This window comes from Delphinus delphis, chromosome 2 (assembly GCF_949987515.2).
Source record: "Delphinus delphis chromosome 2, mDelDel1.2, whole genome shotgun sequence".
Lineage (NCBI taxonomy): Eukaryota > Metazoa > Chordata > Mammalia > Artiodactyla > Delphinidae > Delphinus > Delphinus delphis.
In genome coordinates, this window is record NC_082684.1 from 83642012 (window position 1) to 83667512 (window position 25501).

Genomic DNA, 25501 nt, shown 5'->3' on the forward strand with positions numbered 1-25501 from the left:
AAGGATATAATAAAGGATTTACAAATTGAAGGATTTATTTCAAAGAGGAAATAAATAAAATAGAGACCCCAAAAATAGAAAATATCAATGAAAACAGGAGCTGCTTTCTTTTGTAAGGTAAACAAAATTGATAAAACTTTAGCTACACTCACCAAGAAGAAAAGAGGAGAGGACCCAAATAAAATAAGAAATAAAAGAGAAGAAAAGCAACTGATACCACAGAGATACAAAAAATCAGAATAGAATACTATGACCAATTATATGCCAACAAATTGGACAACCTAGAAGAAATGGACAAATTTCTAGAAACATATAGCCTTCCAAGACTGACTCACAAAGAAACAGACAATTTGAACAAACCTGTCACTAGTAGTGAAATTGAATTTGTAATAAAAAAAAACTTCCCAGCAAACAGAAGTCCAGGACCAGATAGCTTCATGGGTAAATTCTACCAAACATATAAAGAAGAACTAGTACCCATCCTTCTCAAACTATTCCAAAAAAATTGAAACGGATGAAACACTCCCAAATTCATTCTACAAGGCCACCATTACCCTGATACCAAACCAGACAAAGATACTACAAAAAAAGAAAATTACAGGCCAATATCTTTGATAAATATAGATGCAAAAATCCTCAGTGAAATATTATCAAACCAAATCCAACAATATACAAAAAGGATCATACACCATGATCAAGTAGGATTTATCCCAGGGATCCAAGGATGGTTCAATATCTGCAAATCAATCAATGTGAAACACCACACTAACAAAAGAAAAGATAAAATTACATGATTATCTCAATAGACACAGAAAAAGCATTTGACAAAATTCATCATTCACTCATGAAAAAACTCTCATCCAAGTGGCTCTAGAGGGAACATATCTCAACATAATAAAGGCCATTTATGACAAGCCCATAGCTAACATCATACTCAACAGAGAAAAGTTAAAAGCCTTTCCTCTAAATTCAAGAACAAGATAAGGTTGCCCACTCTTGAAACTTCTATTTAACATAGTATCGGAAGTACTAGCCACAGCAATCAGACAATAAAAAGAAAAGGCACAGAAATTGAAAGGGGAGAAGTGAAACTGTCACTATTTGCAGACGACATGATACTTTAATATAGAAAACCCTAAAGTCTCTACCCAAAAGCCATTAGAACTAATAAATGAATTCAGCAAGGTAGATGATACAAGATTAATATACAGAAATCTATTGCTTTTCCATACACTAATAATGAACCATCAGAAAAAAGTTTTCTCTTTTCAAACCAATCTCTTTTAAAATCACATCAAAAAGAATAAAATACCTAGGAATAAACTTAACGAAGGAGGTTGAAGACCTATACTGTGAAAACTATAAAACATTGATAAAGGAAATTGAAGATGATACAAAGAAATGGTAAAATATCCTGTGCTCTTGGATTAGAAGAATTAATATTGTTAGAATGTCCATACTACCCAAAGCAATCTACAGATTTGATGCAATCCCTATCAAAATACCCATGACATTTCACACAACTGGAACAAATAATCCTAAAATTCAGATGGAACAACAAAAGACCCCAAATTGCCAAAGAAATCTTGAGAAAAAAAGAACAAAGCAGGAGGTACCACCCTCAGACTTCAAACTATACTATAAAGCTACAGTAATCAAAACAGCATGGTACAAAAAACAGGCACATAGATCAACGGAACAGAACAGGGAGCCCAGAAATAAAACCACACACTTATGTTCAATTAACCTATGACCTAGGAGGCAAGAATATACAATGGAGAAAAGACAGTCTCTTCAAGAAGTGGTGCTGGAGAAACCGGGCAGTTACAAGAAAAAGAATGAGACCACAATATTTCCTCACACCATATACAAAAATAAACTCAAAATAGATTAAAGACCTAAATGTAAGACCTGAAACCATAAAATTCCTAGAAGACAACATAGGTATAACATTCTTTGACATAAATTGTAGCAAAAATTTTTTGGACCTTTCTCCAAAGACAAAAGAAATAAAAGCAAAAATAAACAAATTGGACCTAATTAAACTTAAAAGCTTTTGCACAACAAAGGAAACCATCAACAAAACAAAAAGACAACCTACAGAATGGGAGAAAATATTTGCAAATGATATGACTGACAAAAGGTTAATACCAAAAATACATAACCAGGGCTTCCCTGGTGGCGCAGTGGTTGGGAGTCCACCTGCCGATGCAGGGGACACTGGTTCGTGCCCCGGTCCAGGAAGATCCCACATGCCACAGAGCGGCTGGGCCCGTGGGCCATGGCTGCTGAGCCTGCGCATCCGGAGCCTGTGCTCCGCAGCGGGAGAGGCCACAGCAGTGAGAGGCCCGTGTACCGCAAAAAAACACAAACAAAAACAAACAACCAGAAAAATACATAAACAGGTCATACAACTCAATATCAAAAAACAAACGATGAGCAGAAGATCTGAATAGACATTTTTCCAAAGACGACAAGCAGATGTCTTACAGGCACATGAAAAGATGTTCAACATCACTAATTATCAGAGAAATGCAAATCAGAACAAAATGGGATATCACCTTACACCTGTCAGAATGGCTATCATCAAAAAGCCTACAAATAACAAATGTTGGAGAGGATGTGGAGAAAAGGAAACCCTTGTACACTGTTGATGCGAATGTAAATTGGTGCAGCCATTATGGAAAACAGTACAGAGGTTCCTCAAAAAACTAAAAATAGAACTGCCAAATGACCCAGCAATTCCCTCCTGGGTCTATACCCAGAAAAAATGAAAACACTAATTCGAAGATACATGTACCCCAATGTTCATAATAGCACTATTTACAATAGCCAAAATATGGAAGCCACCCAAGTGTCCATCAACAGACAAATAGATAAGAAGTGTTATAAATATATATATATATATACAATGGAATATTACGCAGCCATAAAAAGTATAAAATTCTGCCATTTGCAGCAATGTGGATGGACCTAAAGAATATTATGCTTAGTGAAATAAGTCAGACAAAGAAAGACAAATATTATATGATATCACTTACATGTGGAATCTAAAAAATAACACAAATGAATGTATATAGCAAAACAGAAAGTGACTCACAGATATAGAAAAGAAACTAGTGGTTACCAGAGGGGGAAGGGAAGAGGGGAGGGGTAAATTAGGGCTATGGGATTAAGAGATACAAAATACTCTGTATAAAATAGATAAGCAACAAGGATATATTGTATAGCACAAGGAATTGTAGTCATTATCTTGTAATAACTACTAATGGAGTATAATCTGTAAAAATACTGAATCACTATGCTGTACACCTACAACCAATGTAATGTTGTACATCAACTGTATTTCAAAAAAAAAAAAACAAAATGAGGTACTTCACACTAGAAACTTTTAAAACATCTGTGAAGCAAATCCTTATTTTCAATACCACAATTGAAACTGGTCCTCAATGTCACTAGGCTTGGTCCCTTTTGAAGTTTTATCTGACTCTGCCTTTTAGAAGCAGAATTTTAATATTCGTAACAGACTCAGTTCATCAAGGAAAAGAAAACTACGTATCAATAATATTTGCTATTTAAAGAGAAAATGATAAATGGTTCTATTTTCTTCCTCTATGCTTACAGAAATCTCATCTGACTCATATTCACACATATCCGTTTCCTGAGAAAGAGAGGGAATATAATGTAACACCTGAACACACTGCAATTTCTTGTTACAATTACATCTTTAAAGGGCTTTTTGCCAAGAAAACTGGTTTAGCATGTTCATTTTTGATGTTTTGGTGTTCATTTTTGCATAAAGTACATAATGTCCAATTTAGTATTTTAGAATAAACTGATTAGCAAGTTATTTTAATAATTGTAAATGCTGAGGTTAGTAAAAGAAAAACTCCAGCTTCAGATAGGCTGACCTGCTCTCAAAATAATAATGTAGGACCTATTCCTTAAGGTTTATTATGTAATAAACAGAAAGTAAAATTGGTTCCTATATTCACATCTATGCCATCTTAAGCCTCCATACTCACAGGGTCATTTTAATCAAACATTAGGATTATCTAGCACCATCAGAGGCATGTTTTCTGAAGTTATAGGTAAGCCACCATAGCTTCTTTCCATTAAGTCACATTAAGTTCTAGTTCATTCCATCTTTCCATGTTCTTCTCAGTGACAAATATACATCAGTGTGACTGCCATTCACATGGAAGTAAAGTTATATTTTAGCAAAATGCTGTTCCAAAGCCCCATACACTGACTCCACGGGAATGAGACCTCATAGACAGTAAATCATCATACCCAACTGAGTAAGTCTAATTACAGTAGACAAAGGGGAAATGCAGATACTTTGTTTCTACTAAAAACCTTCTGTCCAAAAAGAAAGAAAGAAAATCTTCTGTCCAAAAAGAAAAGAAAATACAAAAAGAAAGAAAGAAAAAGAGTAGAACAAAGTTCTCATGGCGTATTTATTAAATGAAGATCTTGGTGGGAGAAGGCAGACCACACTCATTTCATTGAATTGCATGTTGTAAGTGAACTCTGCTGCTAGGTAAAAACTGTACAGCTTGTGGAATTTCACCAAAAGAAAAAAAGAAAAAGGTTCCAAATCTTTATATAGAATGTGAGGCTTGCCTAATTCTTAAGCAATACCACCTGCTTTCATTCATAATGCAAAGAATAAATGTGAACCATACTTTCAGTGCATTATTCTAAAACTGGATAATTTAAATTCCTTTATTTATTAAACAGGCACTTGATTTAAGGCAGCACTTTGGACATCATAGAAGATGTAACAATGAATCAGAAGATAGGACCCCTGTCCTCAAAAAGGTTACACAATTCTAAGGGAGAAAAAGTGTGGGTGTGTGTGCCAAATGATGTCAAGAGAGTGTGTGTAAAACGATGTGATCAATACCCTTGGACATTTAGAAGAGAAGTAAGACTTTTAAAAGAGAAGATGAGGGAAGGTTACATTCAGAGAGGATAGGGTTAGAATTCAACTACTATTGAAGGGATACCTGAACAAGCCTGAGAAGAAAGGGGCCTGAGCAACATGGGAAAGCACTGGGAATCCTGAGCCCAGATCAGCTACAACCTGAATAACATTTAGGGCACTAGATAGAGATTGATTTCAAAGGGAACTGCAGGTCAGAGTGTGGAGGCCTTGAACAGCAGGCCTGTTCAAGAATTCAGACTTCATTCAATAGGCGGAGGAGAGTCATAGAAGCTTTTTAAGCTGGGAAGTATGTTTATCAAAGTTGTACTTTGGGGGAATTAGTTTAGGTGGTTGACAATGGCAGGAGGAGAGGAGAGACCAGAGGCAGGGAGGCCTGATCAGGTTATCGCATTGGTCCAGTTGTGGTAGGAAGAGCAAGGGAGGGATGGACATGGGAGACACTGCAGGAGCAGAACAAACAAGACTGGAAGATTGGAAGTGGGAAGCAAGAGAGAGGGACGATTCAGTGATGACTCAGATTTGAAGCCTGGGTGGTTGAGGTAACAGAAGTCAAGAGGACAATCTGAGTTGAGAGGGAAGAATGAGGAAATCAGTTTGAGGCCATATCTAGATGGCAGTTAGAAATACAGGGCTGAGGAGTTAGTTCAAAATTAGTAGATTATAGATTTAATAGGTAATAGATATAGATTTAATAGACAATATATTTTAGAGTAATCTACACGAGAGGAAAAGCTGAAGCTATTTAAATAGACTCAACAAATACAACACAGACTATGTTAGACTTCTAACATAAATAAATAATTGAATATTTGTTTATATCAAAAAAACTGCCCATAGTACTTGTATCCTGTACCATTGTACCATTGTAAGATGCAACACTGGTTCAAAATTAAAACGAAAAACAAAAAACCTGACACTATACAAGTAGCTGGGATGGGAGGTTTGCGTACAGAAACGAACAAAACCACAATGATATATGGTATTTTACAAATTCATTCCTTGGAACAAATTTTCATCACTGAAATTTGGAAGTTAAAATACTAAGCAAATCTACTCAAATTATTTGTATCCATTCAAACTAATTTCTCTTTTCCTCTGAAATCAACATTGTTTTCTGGATAACCATCAAGAATATGTATTAGCTACCATTAAGAATAATGCATTTCATATGAGTACTATTCTCAATCTTGATATGAACATTAATAAATACATTCATATGTTAGAATGCTCTTAATTGACCCCATTTGTGACTTTCAAGCATACCTCCTTATCCTACTCTACTTTAAACTATACTACCTTTATATTGAAGTGTTTAGTAAGGATTATTTTCAGTGTATTCTCCAAGCCTCACCTGGCCTGGGTTTCTCTGGAGGGCTGAGTTTCAGATGTTGGTCTTCGGATGAAAGGCTCATGCTGATGCCATACAGTGGATCATCCAAGAAAGAGGGCCTTTTCAGTCTCCCAATGCCAAGAGTCTTTGACATAAAATAGTCTTTTGTGTCACCAATAACCTTGTCCTCAGAAAGCTGGAGGCATTTCATATTCTTTGCTTCAACGACAAGAGCTTCTGACATAAAATGCCCAGTCGAGGCTTTGGTCAGATAGTAGCCTCTAGATGTTTCACCTTCGGCATTCTCAGGCATATTTGCGTCTTCCACCTCAGTGCTTTTGACCTTTGTTTTTGACTCATCTAGTGACTCAGAGAGAATAGATCTGGAAAGCTGGGGCAACTCAGGTGTTATATCCTCAATGTCTTTCTTTTCTCTTTCTGAAGACAGTCTAATCATGGATTTTTGTTTAAGTGTGCATTCATCCAGAAGACACCTTAACTGTTCCTCAGAGAGAAGTGATGTTGAATCTAACTGGTGAAATAAACCAAAAGTTTTCATAGTCAATTGATTAAGTAAACGCATTTAACTTTGGTAAGCTTCCAGTAGTGTAGTACAAATGCAAGTAACAGGAAATCTTTTACTCAAAACACCCAAATAACAAAACCATTCATATTAAAGTAGCCAAAATTGCAGGGGAAATGTACAACATGCCTAGAGAATAAGTTTAGAATCAATCACACATACTAAGATCCAGATAAAAGTCCCACAACAGGGATGGAAATGAACTGCAGCACCAAATTAACCACTAACACTCCCTCTACACATAGAAGTACCTGGAGCTGAAATGAAGATATTAGAAAAGCACCTTCGATTTTATCAGTCTTGGGGCATCAAACAGGGTAGTAAGTAAGCAGCTGTTTGATAAATAGCCAGGAATCCTGCCATAATCTTCAGTAGGTGTTTCTCTGTTCCCACTACTCCTTGGTGTAAACCCTATCACCACCCAATTCCTATATCAGGCAAACAGGGCAGATTCACCTGCCCCTGGGGATTCACCACTCCTATGTCTGTCTACAACTTTCAGTGGACAATACTACCAAAGACAGAAAAGGAAGAGTGAAGGGGTGGTGCATCCTGAGATGTGTAGTTGCTTCAATGTTACAGGCCTAGACAGAGGCCAGAGACATTCCAATAGCAGTGCATTCTGGGAAGAGGATTTGATCATACACATTTAATCTCCGCTTGTAGATGTTATCAGGGCTGATTGTTTCAACCAAGATCTTAAGGATTTAAAAATATTTCTTCTCTTCCAGTGATGCTCTCAGGAAATAAATCAAACAGAAGTACAGAGCTATGTTCTATAAGAATTCAACTGAACAGCATGCCACCTGAATTGCAACAATGTCAAAAAGAACGTGATTGAAATATATTGAAAGACACTGAAAAAAATTTCTCCTTCTTTAAAGAATCAGCACTGTCCCTGATTTACATGGTGGATTATCTAGGACAACACTAATCCTCCTTCACAGGGGAATGAATTATCTGAAAACAAGAAATTCCCATAAGAAAACCTAATCATGAATTGTAATCGCCTTAATTTCTACTTCAGTAAATTAAAACAATGCTGTTGGTCTACTTTGTAGGACACAGTAAGAATTAACCAAATATTCTGCATGTATAAAGTATTGGGGCGGAGTTGTTATTAGAACTAGTATATTTAATTCCCCATTACTGTGCAATGCTTCTAATGCAGCTAACAAAAAGTAGTACATTAAACAAATTTTGTATCATGCTTTTAAAAAATATTATGTGTTTTAAAATTATATTTAACTTCCATATATTAAAAACCAGTTTTCATAGTGGCGAGTACCATTATGAGTTTGAGAGTAACAAGAAATTGTCTGGGAATATATTCTTAATAATCACCTGGGATTCAAAATTCAGGTAAATCACCCTAAGGTTAATATGCACATCAAAAAAAAATAGGTTGAATTACATATTAGCAAATCCTACTTTTAATCACTAGACATTTCATGCATCCAGATGCATAGGAGCATTCCCTTCACCCTACTATGTAAATGTAGTCAACTAGAAAATGAAGGCAGCCCTTATATGGTGCTAGATAACTAAAATATACTTTCAAAATCTGCATATATAAAATTCCTTATAATGAGTAAACAATTCCCTAGGATTTAGAAACCGTCCACTGAGTGTCATCCTCAGCAAACATCCAAACCAAAGGCTTAACATATGAAATTTCCAGACCCTAGAAAAAAATCAGTCCATACTAGAGCAAGAGCGTGAAGGATTATGGAAGGAGGTCTCTGGGAGGGGCGGGGAATAAAAGAGGGGGAGGTGGAAGATGGGTAGATCATCTGATATGTTTGCTCATGTCCCCAAATAATATTGATAGGATAGATGCTTGGAAGTTCTGAAGACATATTTTGCTAGACACACAGAAATTTAAGTAAAAGGAAAAATAAAGCAATTATGAACTCTGGGGAAAACAGAAAGCTAGTTTTTCAGATAGATAACAGAAAATTAAGCAAAAGAAAATAAGATAATTATAACTCTAGGACAAACAAAAAAGTTGTACAAGAAAGGATACTATAGTATACTACTTGCTTTTGCTGTAAATGATGCTTTCACAGTCATCATAATATAAATAGTGATGACTGGGATAACCAAAAATTGTGATTTAACTATTTTGGAGAAGTGGTAGGAGAGAGAAGGAATGTTTGGAGTAACAATGTGAAACCCTTGGCTATAATTATAGGAAGTCAATATATAATTGATATAACAATACAGTACCATCATATTATTGATATGAAATGTCAGGTCATTGTAAATTGATATAAAACTGATCAATTAGGAAGGCAAGCTATTAAGAAATAATATAGAGTTAAAGCAGGGGAAACCTTCTAAAGGAATTAAAAGGGGTTGACTCTGGAGAGCAAAACTAAGAAATGGGGAAGAATGGGCAAGGAGCTATCATTTTTGTTTAAAACATTTTAACACAACTATTTATTTTATTACTATAAGTATAATTAACTTAAAATAAAATATAAAAGTGATTTAAATGCATTCAAAAATTTTAAATAAAATTAATTTAAAAATAAATATCTGGGGCTCTCCTGGTGGCACAGTGGTTAAGAATCCACCTGCCAATGCAGGGGACACAGATTTGAGCCCTGGTCCAGGAAGATCCCACATGCCACAGAGCAACTAAGCCCGTGCGCCACAACAACTGAGCCTGCGCTCTAGAGCCCGCGAGGCACAACTACTGAGCCCGCGTGCTACAACTACTGAAGCCCGTGCGCCTAGAGCCCGTGCTCCACAACAAGAGAAGCCACCACAATGAGAAGCCCACGCACCCCAATGAAGAGTAGACCCCCACTCACCTCAACTAGAGAAAGCCCGCGCACAGCAATGAAGGCCCGATGCAGCCATAAATAAATAAAATTATTTTAAAAAAATAAATAAAAAAATAAAACTCTGGAATATTAAAATGAAATTCCCAACTGGCTATATCTTTGGGCATCAGAAGCAGATCCAGGTTTCCTGCAGCCTGAAGTTTATGTGATATTGGAGCAGGGGAGGGTACTTCTTTAAGAAAAAGAATACAAAATCACAAATAGAAAATAGGTATAAAAGTGAGTTTTTCTTCTTTGGAATGTGAAAAAGATCACAAAAAATTAATGGGGGAAACATCAAGTCCATCTCTTACACTATCTCTTTAGGTCATTTACCAGAAATGCTTATGTTTCCTGACTGCAACCTAGCTTCCTCTCCCCACTCAAGGTTCATACAAGAGAGGGTCCCTGAAGCTTAAGCTTCACTGGTTTCACAGTAAATCTTCTGGGTGCTCCAAGATAAAGCATAACACATTTGAGTCTGTATGTACACAGAAATAAGCTCAACTACAATAACCCTGATCCTCTGGGGGAAGCAGCCCAATGGGAAAGAAAAGACTAGAACTTGGGCTTCAGTTCAAGCTTTGCCACCTTGTGCGTATCACCTAAGGGACCCATTTACTGCAGGTGTGAAAAAAGGAATTGAAGAAGATGATCTCTACGTTAACTTGTAGCTCTAAAATTGCTTTTTATGAATAACTACTCTAAAATTAAAAATACATATTAGAATAAGCTGTTCTATTGCACCTCAGAATGTCACCTGGGTAGAATTTATGAAAACAATAACAAAAAGAGAACTTTAATTCTTTAATTTCTTCACAATACCATCTTGAACTCAAAAAATAACTAAAAATTCTCTGGTCTCAAAACATTGTAAGTACAAGTAAACCAAGTATATTAAGCTCTCAAATTAAATTAATTTCATTACAGTGTTTCTGGGTGGTAAGACATCAGAACCTTCAACACAAGCCATCTTTCTCACCTTTTGATTCCCTGCAGAGTCTTGCCCACAGTACATGCTCAGTAAATCAGTGTTGTGGAAGGTTGCTGAGTGTTTTGAAATGGCTAAGTACTACATTAATATAAGTTATTTACAAATGCGGAACTGGACTAAATGGGGCTTATCACAAACATCCCTAATGACCCTTGATAGGTCCGGAGCCATAACCCACACCTTTCACCCAGATTGATTTCAAACTCTGAACTAATTAAGCTCTGTATCTCAACGACTGACTCACCGTGCAAGCACAGTCAAGTAACCATCTGTTCAAGTCTTTACCTCAAAGTATTCATCTTTCGTGCCAGCTCTAATTTTCCAGTATTTCATAAACAAGTTATTATTCATGCTATTCCTGTCGTTCATGAAATTCATCATAGTGCATCTCAGTCTTCATTTTTCCAGACCAGAGCCCAATCTATTTTCTCTCCTTCTATGAAAGCCCCTCTTTTCCCATCCTCATTTAAATAGTCTTTTTATGGATCTTCTTTCTTGTTTTAGCCAAAACACACGTACTCTGTAGTCATAGAGTAAATGTATTGGATTTTCTCAACAGGAAAAAACTATAGAACACTTGTGGTGTTCGTTCTCATGCATCTTGCTGGTCTTGTTGGCACCCCAGGTGATGTCGTACAGAATAATAAAAACTAGCATTTACTAAGCACCTACTTTGGGCCAGATACTGCCCTATGCATCTTACATGTATCAATTCCTTTAATCTCCATAACAAACCTATGCAGTAGATACTATTGTTATTCCCATTTTATAGATGAAGAACTGAGGCAATGAGAAATTAAGTAATCCATCCTTGGTCATACAACTACTAGGTGGTGGGACTTGAATCCAGATAGTCTGGGTCCAGAGCTTAAATGCCTTACCTAGTCTCTCATTGTAAATGAGTTCTTCCTCTACCATTCTCTAAGTATCCTTTTCCCAACTGACATTCACTTTTCTGTCCATTCCCTCAGATATTAAAAACCCTTCCTGTAGATTATTTCGCTTAACTTTGGATTTTATTACCCCAACTACCTCAGCATCTTACACAGATTTACACGGTGTCCTCTACTTCAGCTCACTTCAGAAAAAAAAAAAAAAGACAACCCCACCTCCATTCACAGGGTGCCCACTGTTTATACTTCTCCACCCATAGAAATACCAGTTTGGTGTAGGAGCTAAATCTGATGGGGAATGTAACTTGTAATTGCTGGTAAGGGATCACAGGCTGTGGATTACCTGACCTTCATCCCTGCCTCCCCTCCTATGCTAGGTATGTGGAGTTTCCCCGGCCATAAAAATCTCCACTCATTTGGTACTGGGTTTGTTGACAAGGCAATCAAGATTTTATGTCTCTGGTGCAGATAACCAGAAAGTCAAGTATTACAAACTAGCAGAGGCAATTTTGTCCTTTGATGTAAGCTTATGTCTGATGTTGGGGTTTTTTTTTCCCCACAAACACTAAGTTCCTAAAGGCCCACCCTATAAAGCCAATACATTTATCACAAGTGAGAAAATGGTGGGAAGCCAGAAGCCCTAAATGATTAACAGCAAGAGTGTGGATATAAATTGCTTTCAATGACATCAAGTTCTACTTTAAAATAAACAGCTAGAAAACACCCCACCCTTTGCTTAATTACCAATATATAAGTTTACAACTCTCTGCTGCAGCCACTGCTGGCAACACTTAAGCAGTAGTTTAGTCAAGGTTTTTTAGCCGTTAGGGACAGAAATCCTTATCTCAAAAAAACTCCCCAAAACAGGGTAGGCTACGATGAACTCCTTTAGCTTTCGCTTGTCTAGAAATCTCTTCATCTCAGGCAGTAGAGGTGAGTGTTGATGTAGGATCTAAGAAGTCACCTCATGGATACCAATAAGCAGGAAATGAAGTATCAACAGGCCTGTTGGGGTCTGGAGATGAGAAGCCCCCAGGAACCAAAGTCATGTGCGTCGTCGTTCTCTTACTGAGTCCCTGTGGTCTCTTAACTCACTGCTTGTCTGATGCATGCTCCTCTCTGTAAACCAGCTTTCTCTGCTTATTAAAGGTTTCTGCTCTCTCACAACCTCAGCTTGCCCAGGTAGCATGAGTTAACTCTGGTCTGCAATCAGCATGACATTAAGAGTCTGTCACCCACCAATGACTGACAGTGGTCTCTATGTCTATTAGCTCAAATTTTCAAGCAAGATAAACTGGTTGGTCACTGACCAAATGACGGACTGAAATGTCAGTTTCAAGTGTTTCCCACTAGTCCAATCACCTGTGGTGAGGGTCACATAGTATGAACTTGGCCACTCAAGTCCATGCTTTTGGGTAAGGGGGATTTCCCAAAGAAGAAGGCATGAGCAGAGCAGGGACCCCAAAATAAATCTACCACATTGCTAAACTAGAATTGCTATTAAGTACATAACCAATAGAAGGGACCTGACACTTAATGAAGTTTTATAGCCAACTAAAGGATTAAGAATCAAGGAGTTGCCAAACGTCACCTATCTCATTCAGTCTGAGCACTCACTGAATAGCTAACTGAGATATAAAAGTAGAATTACTTGTCAGAAAATATTCACTTGTAGACAGAATGGTAAGACTTCCAGGTGGACTACAGAACAGCACTTTCAAGGCAATATGCTCCTAATCAGCTCATATGAGCTCAACAGAGTCACATCACTTGTGGTTCTTAAGAGTAAACAAGCCTGAAAATGATGGGGGTAAGTGATTAGTGTTCCTCTGAATGTCTGCATCAACAAGGATACACTGCCAAGGACTCACAGAAGGAACAGGCTTATTAACCCTTCCCCTCCTTAGCTCCTTCCCTCCCTATCCTATTCTTCGCCCTTCCTTTCTTACACTGAGGCTACCCCAGTCACACAGAGGCAAGTCTGGCAGGTACGATGCTCTTCAGAGGTCACAAAGGTCCCGGCAGCCAGGCAAGATCTGGCATATTTTTACCCAGAATAGTCAGAGGTTGTTCAGCCAGAGGAGGCTCTGAACTCTAGTCAAAAGGTCACTGCCAGAGAAACTATGTAAAACATTAGGAATAAGGGCTGAGGCCAGGTTGTAAACAGGAAAATGAGTCAGCCCCCAGGTCAGAAGCTGGAGGATCTGTGGATAGAATAACAGTGTGTGAAATAGGTCAAGATGAGCGGCTCTGAAGTGAGTTCATAAATGTCGTGATGGTATTGGAAGTCCGCTTTTATGCGGGGCCTGCCATGTCAAAGTAACCATGTAGCAGCATAGGACACCCCCCTTGCCCAGGCCACCTATCTTCCCCGAATGACTAGGAGAGGCAGGGCTTGGAAGGGTTTGCCTGATGTGTTTGCTCCATGAAAGGCTGCTGTGCCCATGAGCATTCGGTGATGGTTCTTCCCAGCCTAGGTGCCAGAGCTGGTATCCATGACATCAGGCTTTCTGTTTCTAAGAGGACAAGAAGGGTGGGATGCCAGCAGGATCCCAGTGTATAAAGGAAGGGTGGGCATGGATGGGAGGATCTAGAAGCAGGGTATGGGATCCTCCATTCCTCCAATTTGAAAAGGGGCCAGGAACTCAGCTTTAGTTGATGACATAGTCAGAAGGGTGCAGATGAGCCTGGAGGACAGCTAGATCGACTTCACAACTTCAGTTTCTAAAAGAATGATGGGGGAAAAGGGCTCTCATTTTTCCATTCTGGGGGGAAACTATCACTTGAGCATTGCCAGCAGCTGCTGTTTTTTAGCAGTAGAGACAGCAGATCAACTTCAATCAGATTCCCCTTGTTCTGAGTGAGTCACTGGAATGGCCCTTCTGTAACACATCTGTCACTTCCTTGCCAGAAACAAGGCTTGGGTTCCAGCTCTGCAGCTGGAAGGAGCCTGGCACCCCTGTCCCACATTCTCCCAGCAAAACAAAGCTTAACCAGGAGGTTTTCAGAAATGAGGTGAGCCAGTTTGTACACAGAGCATTTCTTCTGGTCACGGGGGGCTGGAGCACCCACCCACCTACCCACCCAGCCCCCACTCCCTGGGGAAATATATCCTGTATGTTACTTTTAGAACAACTAATTCTCACTGCTATGCAAGATGGCTAGTTTATCAGATAGTAACAGTTATGAAAATCATTTGCACGGTCTTCTCTACTCTCAGTTTGAAGTTTATTTTTACTATGTAGAGGTAAGTTGGGTCAGAGGAGGTCATGACGGGGTCAGAGTCAAGAGAGCCACTAGCTATTTAAATGCTTAAACGTGGGCCAGAGTCCAGATCAAGCTTCACCCTTTTGTCGGAGGTCAGCTGGGACATGAGTCAAGTTAGAGCGATACGGTATCATCAGAAGAGATAACCGACAAGGACCTACTGTACAGCACAGGGAACTCTGCTCAATACTCTGTAATAACCTAGATGGGAAAGAATTTGAAAAAGAATAGGTGCATGTATATGTATAACTGAGTCACTTTGCTGTACACCTGAAATGAACACAACATTGTTAATCAACTCTACTCCAATATTTAAAACTAAACTAAACTAAAGAACCCCGGTATGCCCACAGGGCTGCAGAACTTTAAATACTTCTCTTGACATCATGTAAACTTCCCATTAAGGAGAAGGTGACCTCAGAACTGTCTCCGGGATCTTCAGCATGCGCTTTCTGGGCTAGCCTAGAAGCAGTGGTGCCGTGGTCACCACAGGACCATCCCCAACAAGGGCTCATTTAAGGTCAGGTCAGGCGAGGATATCCAACAGGAGTTAAGGAGGATAACTGATCACAACTCACACCCAGCCCAGGAGGACACGGAGGAGGCCACCTACTGGCGCTGAAACAAAGTGGAGATACAGCATGGCCTAAAAGGTAGTACCTCACCTCACACGGCCTGTCAACGGATCGAACAAAGCCTCCAGGTTCTGACCAAGAGGACTTCTGCTTTCCAGAGACATGGGCCCTCGATTGGTGATCAGTGCCACATTCATCAGCTGCTCTGAGGACAACTCTTCTGCCTTTTGCTGTGCAGTGTCTCACTACGGTAGCATTATCTAGATGGCCCCAATCAGAGAGAACCCTCAGCTGGACCCCACCTGTCGCCAAGCAGGACCCGAAGGGACCTTCCCAGAATAGGACTCCCCCACGCCCATGTCCTCCGCCTGCCTTCTGTCTGTAGAGAAACTCTACCAAAGCATAAGTTTAATCAGAGACATGAAAAAATGCAGAAGCGAAGGAAAACAGACAGGACCAAATAATAATTGTTTAGCCATTAAACAAAGTCAAGGACCTTTAGTTCCTCCTCAAGGGCTTTACAGATAATACTGAGCTGTTTTACAGATACTGATGCTCCCATCAGATGGAGGAAGTGAAATGTATGCTGCCACCAGCGCATAGATCCCAGATTGATTGGAACCACAAGGTTGATGATGTTGACTTCCTATTACCTCACCTCCAACCAATCAGAAGAAGGTCCACGAGCTGATCACACACCCCACAACCCCCCTCCCTCACCCTCTCTTTAAAAACCCTTTCCCTGAATGCCTTCGAGGAGTTCGGGTCTTTCAAGCACTAGCTGCCTGGACTCTTTGCTTGGTGCCCTGCACTAAACACCGCACTTTCCTTTGCCACAGCCTGGTGTCAGTAGACTGGCTTTACTACACATGGGCGAGCAGACCCAAGTTTGGTTCAGTAACACACCCACATAAGTGAGACCCCTCAGAGAGATGCCCAAACCTGGGAACTGGAAAAGGAAACTGAATATTTCCCTGAATGGACAAGAAGTTTCCTAGCAGCACAGACAAGCCCAGGGGCCATGCTGCACTGGCATTCAAATGCTCCAACATGACCATACCCGGTTTATCCATCACCCAGAGCTGCGCACCTGCCTGCAGCTGGGCTGAGTGGATCTAACAAGGCTTGTGCTGCCCCCAAAGCTGTGGATCCAGGTATCGCTATTGATGTCACTGCCACGCCCCTCCTGTCACCCTCAGGCACATCATGCCCCTCTTGCCTCTCATCCAGGACTTCCCTATTGCTGCTGAGTTGTGACTTGCTAATGAGGTGTGAGATGCTCAGCTGGCCACTTCTAGGCTTGTGCAAATCAGTCAGCCCTTGGAGTAGACTTTGACCAAGAGGGGAGAGGAACCAGTGGGTAAAATCCTTCCCCTTCCTCCTCCTGGAAGGACTGCCCTGAAATGTAGTCCCCCATATGGATTCTCTCTGAAGGTGTCCCCCCAAGATGAAACAATCAGCGTTGTCGCCACCCCTCCCCATTTCTGCTTTTCTGGTGTTGCTTTAGCCAATTAAGTGGCAGCCTGTGAGTTTCAGGCTCTGCTCTTCCAGACTGAGACAGTCACAGTAAGCAACAGCCTCCAAGTGTGGGCAGGGCTCTGGAAGTGGCAGCTTGAGCTGCACACAATGAGCCTGGGAGCACTGGGCCAGCAGCTCCACCCCAGCCTCTATAAGCTGGTCAAAGGCTCCCAGGGCAGAGCTGGCTGCATGCAGACACTGCAGAGCTATGGCCAGCACTGTCGAGATCCTATGAGGCAAAGTAATGCTTTAGGATCCTTGGGGCTCATGGCTTAATAGCTGGTTCCTACTGCCACTGCTAGATGGGAGCAGCAGAGCACTGCCCAAGGGATTGGCTCAAAGGAGAAAAGCCCTTGGAGTCCTGGGAGGACATCTGCCCAGGGCAGCCAGAGGGAGGTAGCAGAGCTGGAGGGATTATATGAATTGGAGCTAAGGGGAGACAGCCCAGGTCATAGCTTAGGTTTGAGTGTCAAGATAAACAGAAAAAAAAAAAGACAAACACGAGGTGTAAAAGTGGCCATGGAATGGTGTTCCATACCAAGTCACATCCACTGCAAAGACAGAGGAGGTCTGCCTTCATTCTGGGCGGGCAGAGTTCAAGACCAGGCCAGAGCTCTAAAGAAAGTTAAACAGGAACAGACCCTACCCTGTCAGCAGCCACTGATGGATCAAAATGAAGGGCTGGGGAAGCCGTGCAAATACGTGACATTCCTCTACATCTTACATGCATCTCCAGCATCCTTTCTCCATGTTGTTTTCCCACAGCCATTGATATTTCATTTGGTAAAATGCCCCAAGTTAAGTGTCCCCTAGGCTGCATGTTATCTTTTTGAAAAACAACGAAAAACAAAAAAACCCAGAAAACAGAAACCCCCAGGTGGAGAGGAAATACCCTTAACAACAGCATAGAGTAGGAGATAGAGGCTGCCGTTTCTGAGTTTAAACCCCAGCTCTCTCACTCCTAGCTGTTCCATTCCATATTGGGCAGAGTATTTGATCTCTCAAAACTTCAAACGTCTAAACTGTAAAAGTGAAACAACAACTTGCTGACTCCTAACAACTGGTTGTGAGGAGTACTAACAACTAACAATATGCAAATGAGCATGAGATACATGCGTGAGGCTGCTAGCACCACACCTGATGCAGAGTAGGGAGGATTTCAATCAATGCTGGAACACCGGGAGGAACACTACGCTTGAATGAGAAGCAGTAGTGGCTAGATGACCCAGTTACGAAGTTATCGACTTAAGTCTGTATGTTCCAAGTTCCAGTGGCCCCTACGTAGCACTGAGGGTCTCTCTGGGGTACCAGGAATAGAGCTTTGCACATCATGTCACAACTAACAATCTGCAATGAGTGAACTGTCCTGTATACTCTAATGGATTCATATGGGGCTACAGCAACCATCAGATGCCAGGAGAGGACACACACGAGGGAAAGGTTGGAACATGAATCTTCGTCTTCCCTGCAGGAAGCTTACACTTCAGGGCAGATGCTATTAAGTCTTCAGTACCAGAAAGTACCATAGCAACCAAAAAGGACCAGAAAGGGGCTGGTTTCAAGACACTTTTATAATTGCTCAAAATAATCAATGTCAGGACTCAAGATGAATTTTGTGAAGCAGAGGAATGTACGTGAAATGCATTTATTTCATGCACAGGACACTTTTCCTTTTCACCAATGTCCCCTCCTTGCTCTGCTCCCTTCCCTAAGGCATCTGAAGACCCCATGCTGCCTCCTCAGCCCTCTCCACCTGAGCACACATTCCTCAAAAAGTATACTCAATTCCAAACCTTTTTTTTTTTTTTTTTGGCAGTACGCGGGCCTCTCACTGTTGTGGCCTCTCCCGCTGTGGAGCACAGGCTCTGGACGCGCAGGCTCAGCGGCCTTGGCTCACGGGCCCAGCCACTCCACGGCATGTGGGATCTTCCCGGACCGGGGCACGAACCCGTGTCCCCTGCATCGGCAGGCGGACTGTCAACCACTGCGCCCCCAGAGAAGCCCCCAAACCATTTTAAATGTCCCACTGCCCTCACATCAAAACTTACCTGTTCTGAGATGTGTTTCCTCATTACTCTCCCTCAGACAAAGAGATCTAGGTCCATCTATAATCCTCCCAAGGAACAAGCTCAAGTTTTACAGGAGCTTCTTCAAATCAGAATGACTTAGTCCAAAGACATGATTCTACGAATGGGAATCCGGGCCCCACAGCTGGATGGTAGACGATATTTGAGAGATACCATTTTTAGCAGCCTCAGGGAAGCCATATAGTGAGACCTAGTCTAGCTCTACAGATGATTGGTCCTGTCAAATCTCATCAGATCTGATTTTCCTCTTGGGTGTAAATCTCGCACCAGAGAGTTAACTCCACGTTTAACTTGTTAATCAAGGAGAGCTTTTTCTGGTTACAGACAGATGACCTGTAGCTTTTCCCAGAGTTAAACAAGTGCTCCTGAAGCTTTACCCAGTCTAGACATGTATCTGAAACATCTAATTACCCCTGTATAGCCTGCATGGCACACAACGCCCGACGTCATTACATAAACATGAAGCTCCCTACTAATATTGCTGCTCAGTGAACTGTCCTTTTACATTTGCCAATCTGAAAGTGAAATCATGCTACCACTAAGAATAAGGATAGTATGCTGTGAACAATGACTGCCAAGTTTTGCTATGACGCAAAAATTGTGGGAGTTAAATTCTCTAAGAATTAAACAAAAAATCTACGCAGTGAACTGGATCCAAATTCATAAGGATCTAAATTGCTTGATGCATATTCTCTCTGAATTTAATTCTCCCTTCCACATAGAACAAGAGGCTATATGAAAGGGATAACTCTTTCCACCTCCCTGGTTGTCAGGTCCTACATTAGGCAGGTGACCAAACCAGCCCTGGTCATTAGTTAGTTGCACTGAGGTTGGGGTGTGGAGTTGGGGTATGGATAGAGTTTATATAAAGTCAAGGACCATCCACCATGTACCAAGAATGCTGACATACATTATTCCATTCCATGCTCCCAACTACCCAATGAGGAGAACTGGGAAATCATTCTCCACATTGAACAGATAAGGAAACTAAGGCTCAGAGAAATTAAGTATCTTGGTCCAAGGCCCAGAAATAATAAAAACTGAAGCCAGAATGTAAACCCAGAGCTTTTCATACCCTTACTCTTCACACAGATGCTCAGAAGAGTTGGTTAAGCTCCATTTTCCAGGAGAGGCGCTCTGGCAGCAGCATGGTACCATGACATGCCCCCTCCACACTCTATTTTACATCTGAAAATGTTATAGAGCAGGACAGCCTAATAGAGTCCCTTCCACTTCATAAACCTGAAGCAGAAGTATGAACAAGAGGTCCTTCCACTGGCTGACAGCTGCCCCCTGCTTCCCCCAAACCTGGAATGCCAGGTTATATCAGCACAGCACCCGCTTCGTCTGCCTTCCCTGATAGATGTTAAGTTTCTCAAGACTGGGACGGGGTCCTCCCCATCTCTGTGTCACCATGTCTGTGGCACAAGAGAGACACAAGGCAACGTTTTACTGGCTATACGAAACTTTCTTTGGGTGTTCCTCCACCTTCTACAGTGGCACTCACTCTATAAACTAAACTCAGTGGTCTCAGTCTGTCCTCCCAGGATACAGCCCAGCCCCTTCTCTCCCCTGTGTCCTGTTCCCTCTGGACTCTGCTCTCTCAATTTAGCTTTGGAAGGTAATGGTTTAATGGATTAATGAACCTTCACTGATTATTTGGGAAGACCAGATAACAATGCCTTAACTCCTAAAGAATTCCCAAACATTTCAGATGCCAGCAACGGTAGTCAGACAGACAAGTTGGCTGAAGGAAGAGGATACTTCTGGTCCTCTCTGTATCACCCTCCACAGGCAATGACTCACCCTAGCTGTGGATGCCCCCTCATCCCCACCAACTTCAGGAATTTAGTTCCACTGACCAAGGAAAAATGCTTCAGATTCACAAAAATTCCCAAGTGCAATAAAAAGCCTACACTCTGGACCTATGACTGTGATATTCACTACATGTTTGACATAGAGGTTTAATTTGGTCTGCCATGAAAATAGAACTGAATAATAATCACAGTCTTCGTGGTTAGGTTTAATTGTGGAAATCTACTCATGTACTTATACAGAAAGCCTCACAAGCATGGCAGAAAACCATTTCTTTTTATAAATATTTATAGGGAAAGAGCCTTCTGAAAAGGTTCTTTATTAGTAAATAAATACTTCAAATAAGCAAGGCAAAATAGGGCCCCCACCTTTCATAGGATATATTTTCTAATCATGTCATATTAACATTCTCTCTTTTGATTTCCAGTGATAGGCGAGGACAAGCTCCAGCCTCTGCTCCAGGTTGGGGTGCTGAGTCACTTATTTAGAATGGAATATGCAGGGTATCCAGACGGACAAGTACAATCCATTTTCAGTGTGGTGGTATTGAAAACACCACCTAACTGAATATGTTAAAGTATCCTGGCTGAAGAAATAGAAAAAAAAAAAAGCAGTAGAAGCTTTATATCTTTGTACTTTCTGATTTTATGATATAGAAAATACTGTCCCTGGAAGTCAGACAAAATAATGAACAGCCTTTATCTCCTTTTAATCAAATTTCAAATTAATGTTTTAACTTCAAGTATGCATGGTAAAAACACAATTTCCCCTAAAGCAGTTAATAGTAATTAATTTAAGGATGATAAGCTGAAATACAAAATGCATTTGGAAAAAATGGAAACACAGGGAAGTAGATTCATATAAGTGCTTCCATTTGCTGGATGTAAATTCCCTTACTATAATTACCATTTTTTAATGTCCAAAATCTTCCCCACATAGACCATCCTTGTAAAATGCCAAAACAACTAACTTAATAAATCTAGTTTTTTAATTATTAAAATGCATTTTAGGGCTTCCCTGGTGGTGCAGTGGTTGAGAGTCCGCCTGCCGATGCAGGGGACACGGGTTCGTGCCCCGGTCCAGGAAGATCCCACATGCCGCAGAGCGGCTGGGCCCGTGAGCCATGGCCGCTGAGCCTGCGCGTCTGGAGCCTGTGCTCCGCAACGGGAGAGGCCACAACAGTGAGAGGCCCACGTAACACACACACAAAAAGAAGCATTTTAACTGAATTCATTAATTAATAAAGCCAGTGACTTTTTCATGACTAACTTGTTAAAATTAATTTTGTACTTATAAATTATTAGTCTATCAATCCATAGTATTAATATAATTATCATCCCATAACTAACTTACCATATTAAAATTAATAATATATAACTGTGAAGCCAGTGGAAATGAAAATCTTTACATGTAGTTAATTACTTTAATGAATACATGAAATTGAAGATTCATTAGGGATTTTAATACTCTGTTTCAAGACTGAAACCACTGTACATTATCAATCGAGTTTATTTCAAATACATTTCATATTTAAAAGCTAGATATTAAAAGATTAGATGTCGGTTAGCATCATCTTCATGTAAGCTCAAACACTACAGTTGGTTGCCACACATACTGAAAGGACTGTACCAGCAGAGTAGACCACTGACATTCCTAAAAGATCTAACCTCTTCTAGAGAGACTCACATGATCCCCAAATTTACAAATACAGAAATATATGTATGGGCTCCTGACTTTCCCTTCAGTTCATCCACAAGCTCTACCACCCCATCTACCAGAATCTATACCACATGCCCTGCTGCCCCTCATCCCTAGATGAACTCTCCATGCTTCTCTCTCTGGCCAATCTCTCCACTTGTACATGACAGATAACCCCTTCTTGCCCACTCAAGGTCATTGCTTTATCAATTCTCCCCACTCTCTTCTGCATCACCATGTTCCCCTCTCTCTCCAGAATTATTCCTATGAGCATACAAAAAGTTTGTTCTCCTTCCACCTTAAGAAAACACCCACCTTTGACCCCATACCTCTCTCCACACATCACTCCATTCTCTCATTTTCTTTACAATACAATTTCTTTAAACGGTCTTGATGTCATCAAATCCCTCCCCCTCTAATGTCTCTTAAGCTCACTCCAAACAGGATTTAGTCCACTCCATCCAAATTGCTCTTGTCCATGGTACCAATGTCCTCCACATTTCTAAAGCAGTGGTCAATTCCCGTCTTACCGGATCTCTCAGCAGTGTACGACAGCTGATGACTCTTCCCTTGGCTTCCAGACCACTGCTCTCTCCTAACTTTCCACCTTCTTTACTGGCTGCTCCTCCGCTGCCTCCTTGGCTGGTTTTTCCTCATTTCCCCAACCTCTTTACCTTGGGGAATGCCCCAGAGCTCAGTCCTTGGATCAATTCTCTTTTCTACTCATCTCACTACCTTGGTGATCTCATGCATCTATACAGGGTTAACTCGCAAATCTGTACCTCTTGCTTGGACCAGTCCTCTAACTTTAAATTCATCTGTCCCACTTCCTTCTTAACATCTCCACTTAGATATGCAATATGCACCTGAAATTTAACATGTCCGAAGCCATATTCTTGATCTCACCCTTAACCCTGCTCCTCCCACAGTCTCCATGTCAGTTAATAGCAACTCCAGCTTTCCAGCTGCTCAAGTGAGAAACCTTGAAGCCACCCCTGGTTCCATTCTTTCTCTCACACCACGTCTACAATATATCTGGAAATCTTTTTGGTTCTACTTCGAAACATATCCAGAGTCTAACTTAGTCTCACTTCCTCTGTGCTATCACCCTAATCTATCGTCATTTCCCACCAGATGCTGCATGTCCTCCAGATTGCTCTCTCTGCTTCCCCTTGCTGCTCTATTGAGCATTCTCAACCCCGAGAATCCGATCAAAAATGTAAGTTACACCACTGGGTGCTTTTCTACTTAGAATCCTCCAATGGTTCCCAGCTTCCTCAGAGTAAAAGCCAAACTCCTAGGAGTTTGGTTCCCCTATCACTGTTGGGTTTTTATCTCCTATTTCCCTCCTCATTCACTCCATCCAGCCACCCTCACTACCTTGCTGTTCCTTGAACATGAGGGGCATGCTCCTGTCTTAGGGATGTTGCCCTTGCTGTCCATCTTCCTGAAACAGACCACCTTCCAGATATCTTCACAACTTGTTCCTTCGTGTCTTTCAAGTATTTGTTCAAATGTCACCTTCTCATGGAACCCTTCCCTGACCACCCTGTGGTCAACAGCTTCCTTCTGTACTTCCACTCCTGATGCCCCTTCCCTGACTTATTTCTCTCCATACACAGCACTTCCCCTTTTTACATTCTCTATAATTTACTTGTGTTTTGTTGCCTGCCTCCTTCCACGAGAATGCAAGCAAAATGTGGACAGACGTTGACTGCTCATTTCATGACTCTATCCCCAGAGCCTAGAAAAGTATCTTGACATAGTAGGAGCTTAACAAAATTGGGTTAATGAATGAAATACTTTTTCTTGGAGAGGTATGTGCTGCACCTGTATGTGCTCATACCATGACTTAAGCACCCTTTTTTATTCTCTGGTAAAATCTGATCTCCTACTTGATGAGTGATATTTGCACTATTTGGAATCTTTGCTCAAATAATTTGATGAATCACTTTTTCTTACTTCTGTTGTCATAGTAGTATCACAAACCAATATGTTTCTTTTGGACAGTCTAGTGTTTTTAAATTGTTTTAATTGAAATGCCTTCAAGAAGAATGTGTATATTCTCTAATCTGCCAGGACAATCCTTCTCTTTACTGTCCTACCCTCAACCATCTCATACATTTACATAACCTTCCTGCTCTCTGAAGGAATTTCACTTAGCAGCACCTGCATAGAGCTTATTATAGATTTCATAAACTAGCCCCATTTCCAAATGCAACTTTTTACTTTGATTTGTCAACAATTCCATTTTTTGGCCAAGAACCATAACTTTCTCAAACTACTTTTCCCTTTATTCATTTCCATCACCACATCAGCATATGATCCTTTCAGGACTATTTCTCACAACAAAATAAAGTATCTATAACACGGTGAGAGTTACTTTGTCAGTGGTAAGGGACAGAGAAAGGAGTTTCACTGTGGTGTGGATGCCAGCAGACTGCCTAGATTGTCTCCTTCCTGCTAGTACACACGTTATCTTACACCAAGACATCAGTGGTACCAGCTATATCCTGCTCTTCAGATCCTATTAGCATGTCACAATATATTGAGCTAGCATGATCTCCTGTGTGATGAGCAACAACCTTGTGGACAAAATGGTGTCACAGTGCCAGAAAGGAGGTATCACCCACCCTGAGGCAAGACAGTGATTATGCTGCTCCTACCAGATAAAAGCAAACTGTTTCTAGAGTATTCTCTGCTTATTTGCCTAGAGGAAAAGCATCTGCCAAATAAATAAATGCACCACAAATATCAAGGCATGTGTTTGGTTGCTCCAAAAAAGAGGCTGTATCTTAAATGGAGCAAGTGTCTTCTAATCTCTGAAAGGTCTTAATATTGCCTTTTCCCTGGTTACTCTAATAAATACGCTCAGGTCTCTTTTGTAGAGCCCAGTCTAGCAAGTTTTTGACCTTGCTTCCATTTAAAGGATGTCGGGCTTATGAACTGATCCCTGTCT

At 40.8% G+C, this 25501-nt stretch overlaps 1 protein-coding gene across 1 annotated transcript in view; it reads right to left on the reverse strand.

Moving 5' to 3' along the window:
- Positions 1 to 6279: 6279 nt before the first annotated feature.
- FSIP1 (fibrous sheath interacting protein 1) overlaps positions 6280 to 25501 on the reverse strand; it is a 179394-nt gene continuing 160172 nt past the window's right edge. The window contains exon 10 of the mRNA XM_060002281.1: positions 6280 to 6813. Coding sequence (XP_059858264.1) covers positions 6280 to 6813 — 534 coding nt within the window. The remainder of the gene's footprint in view (positions 6814 to 25501) is intronic.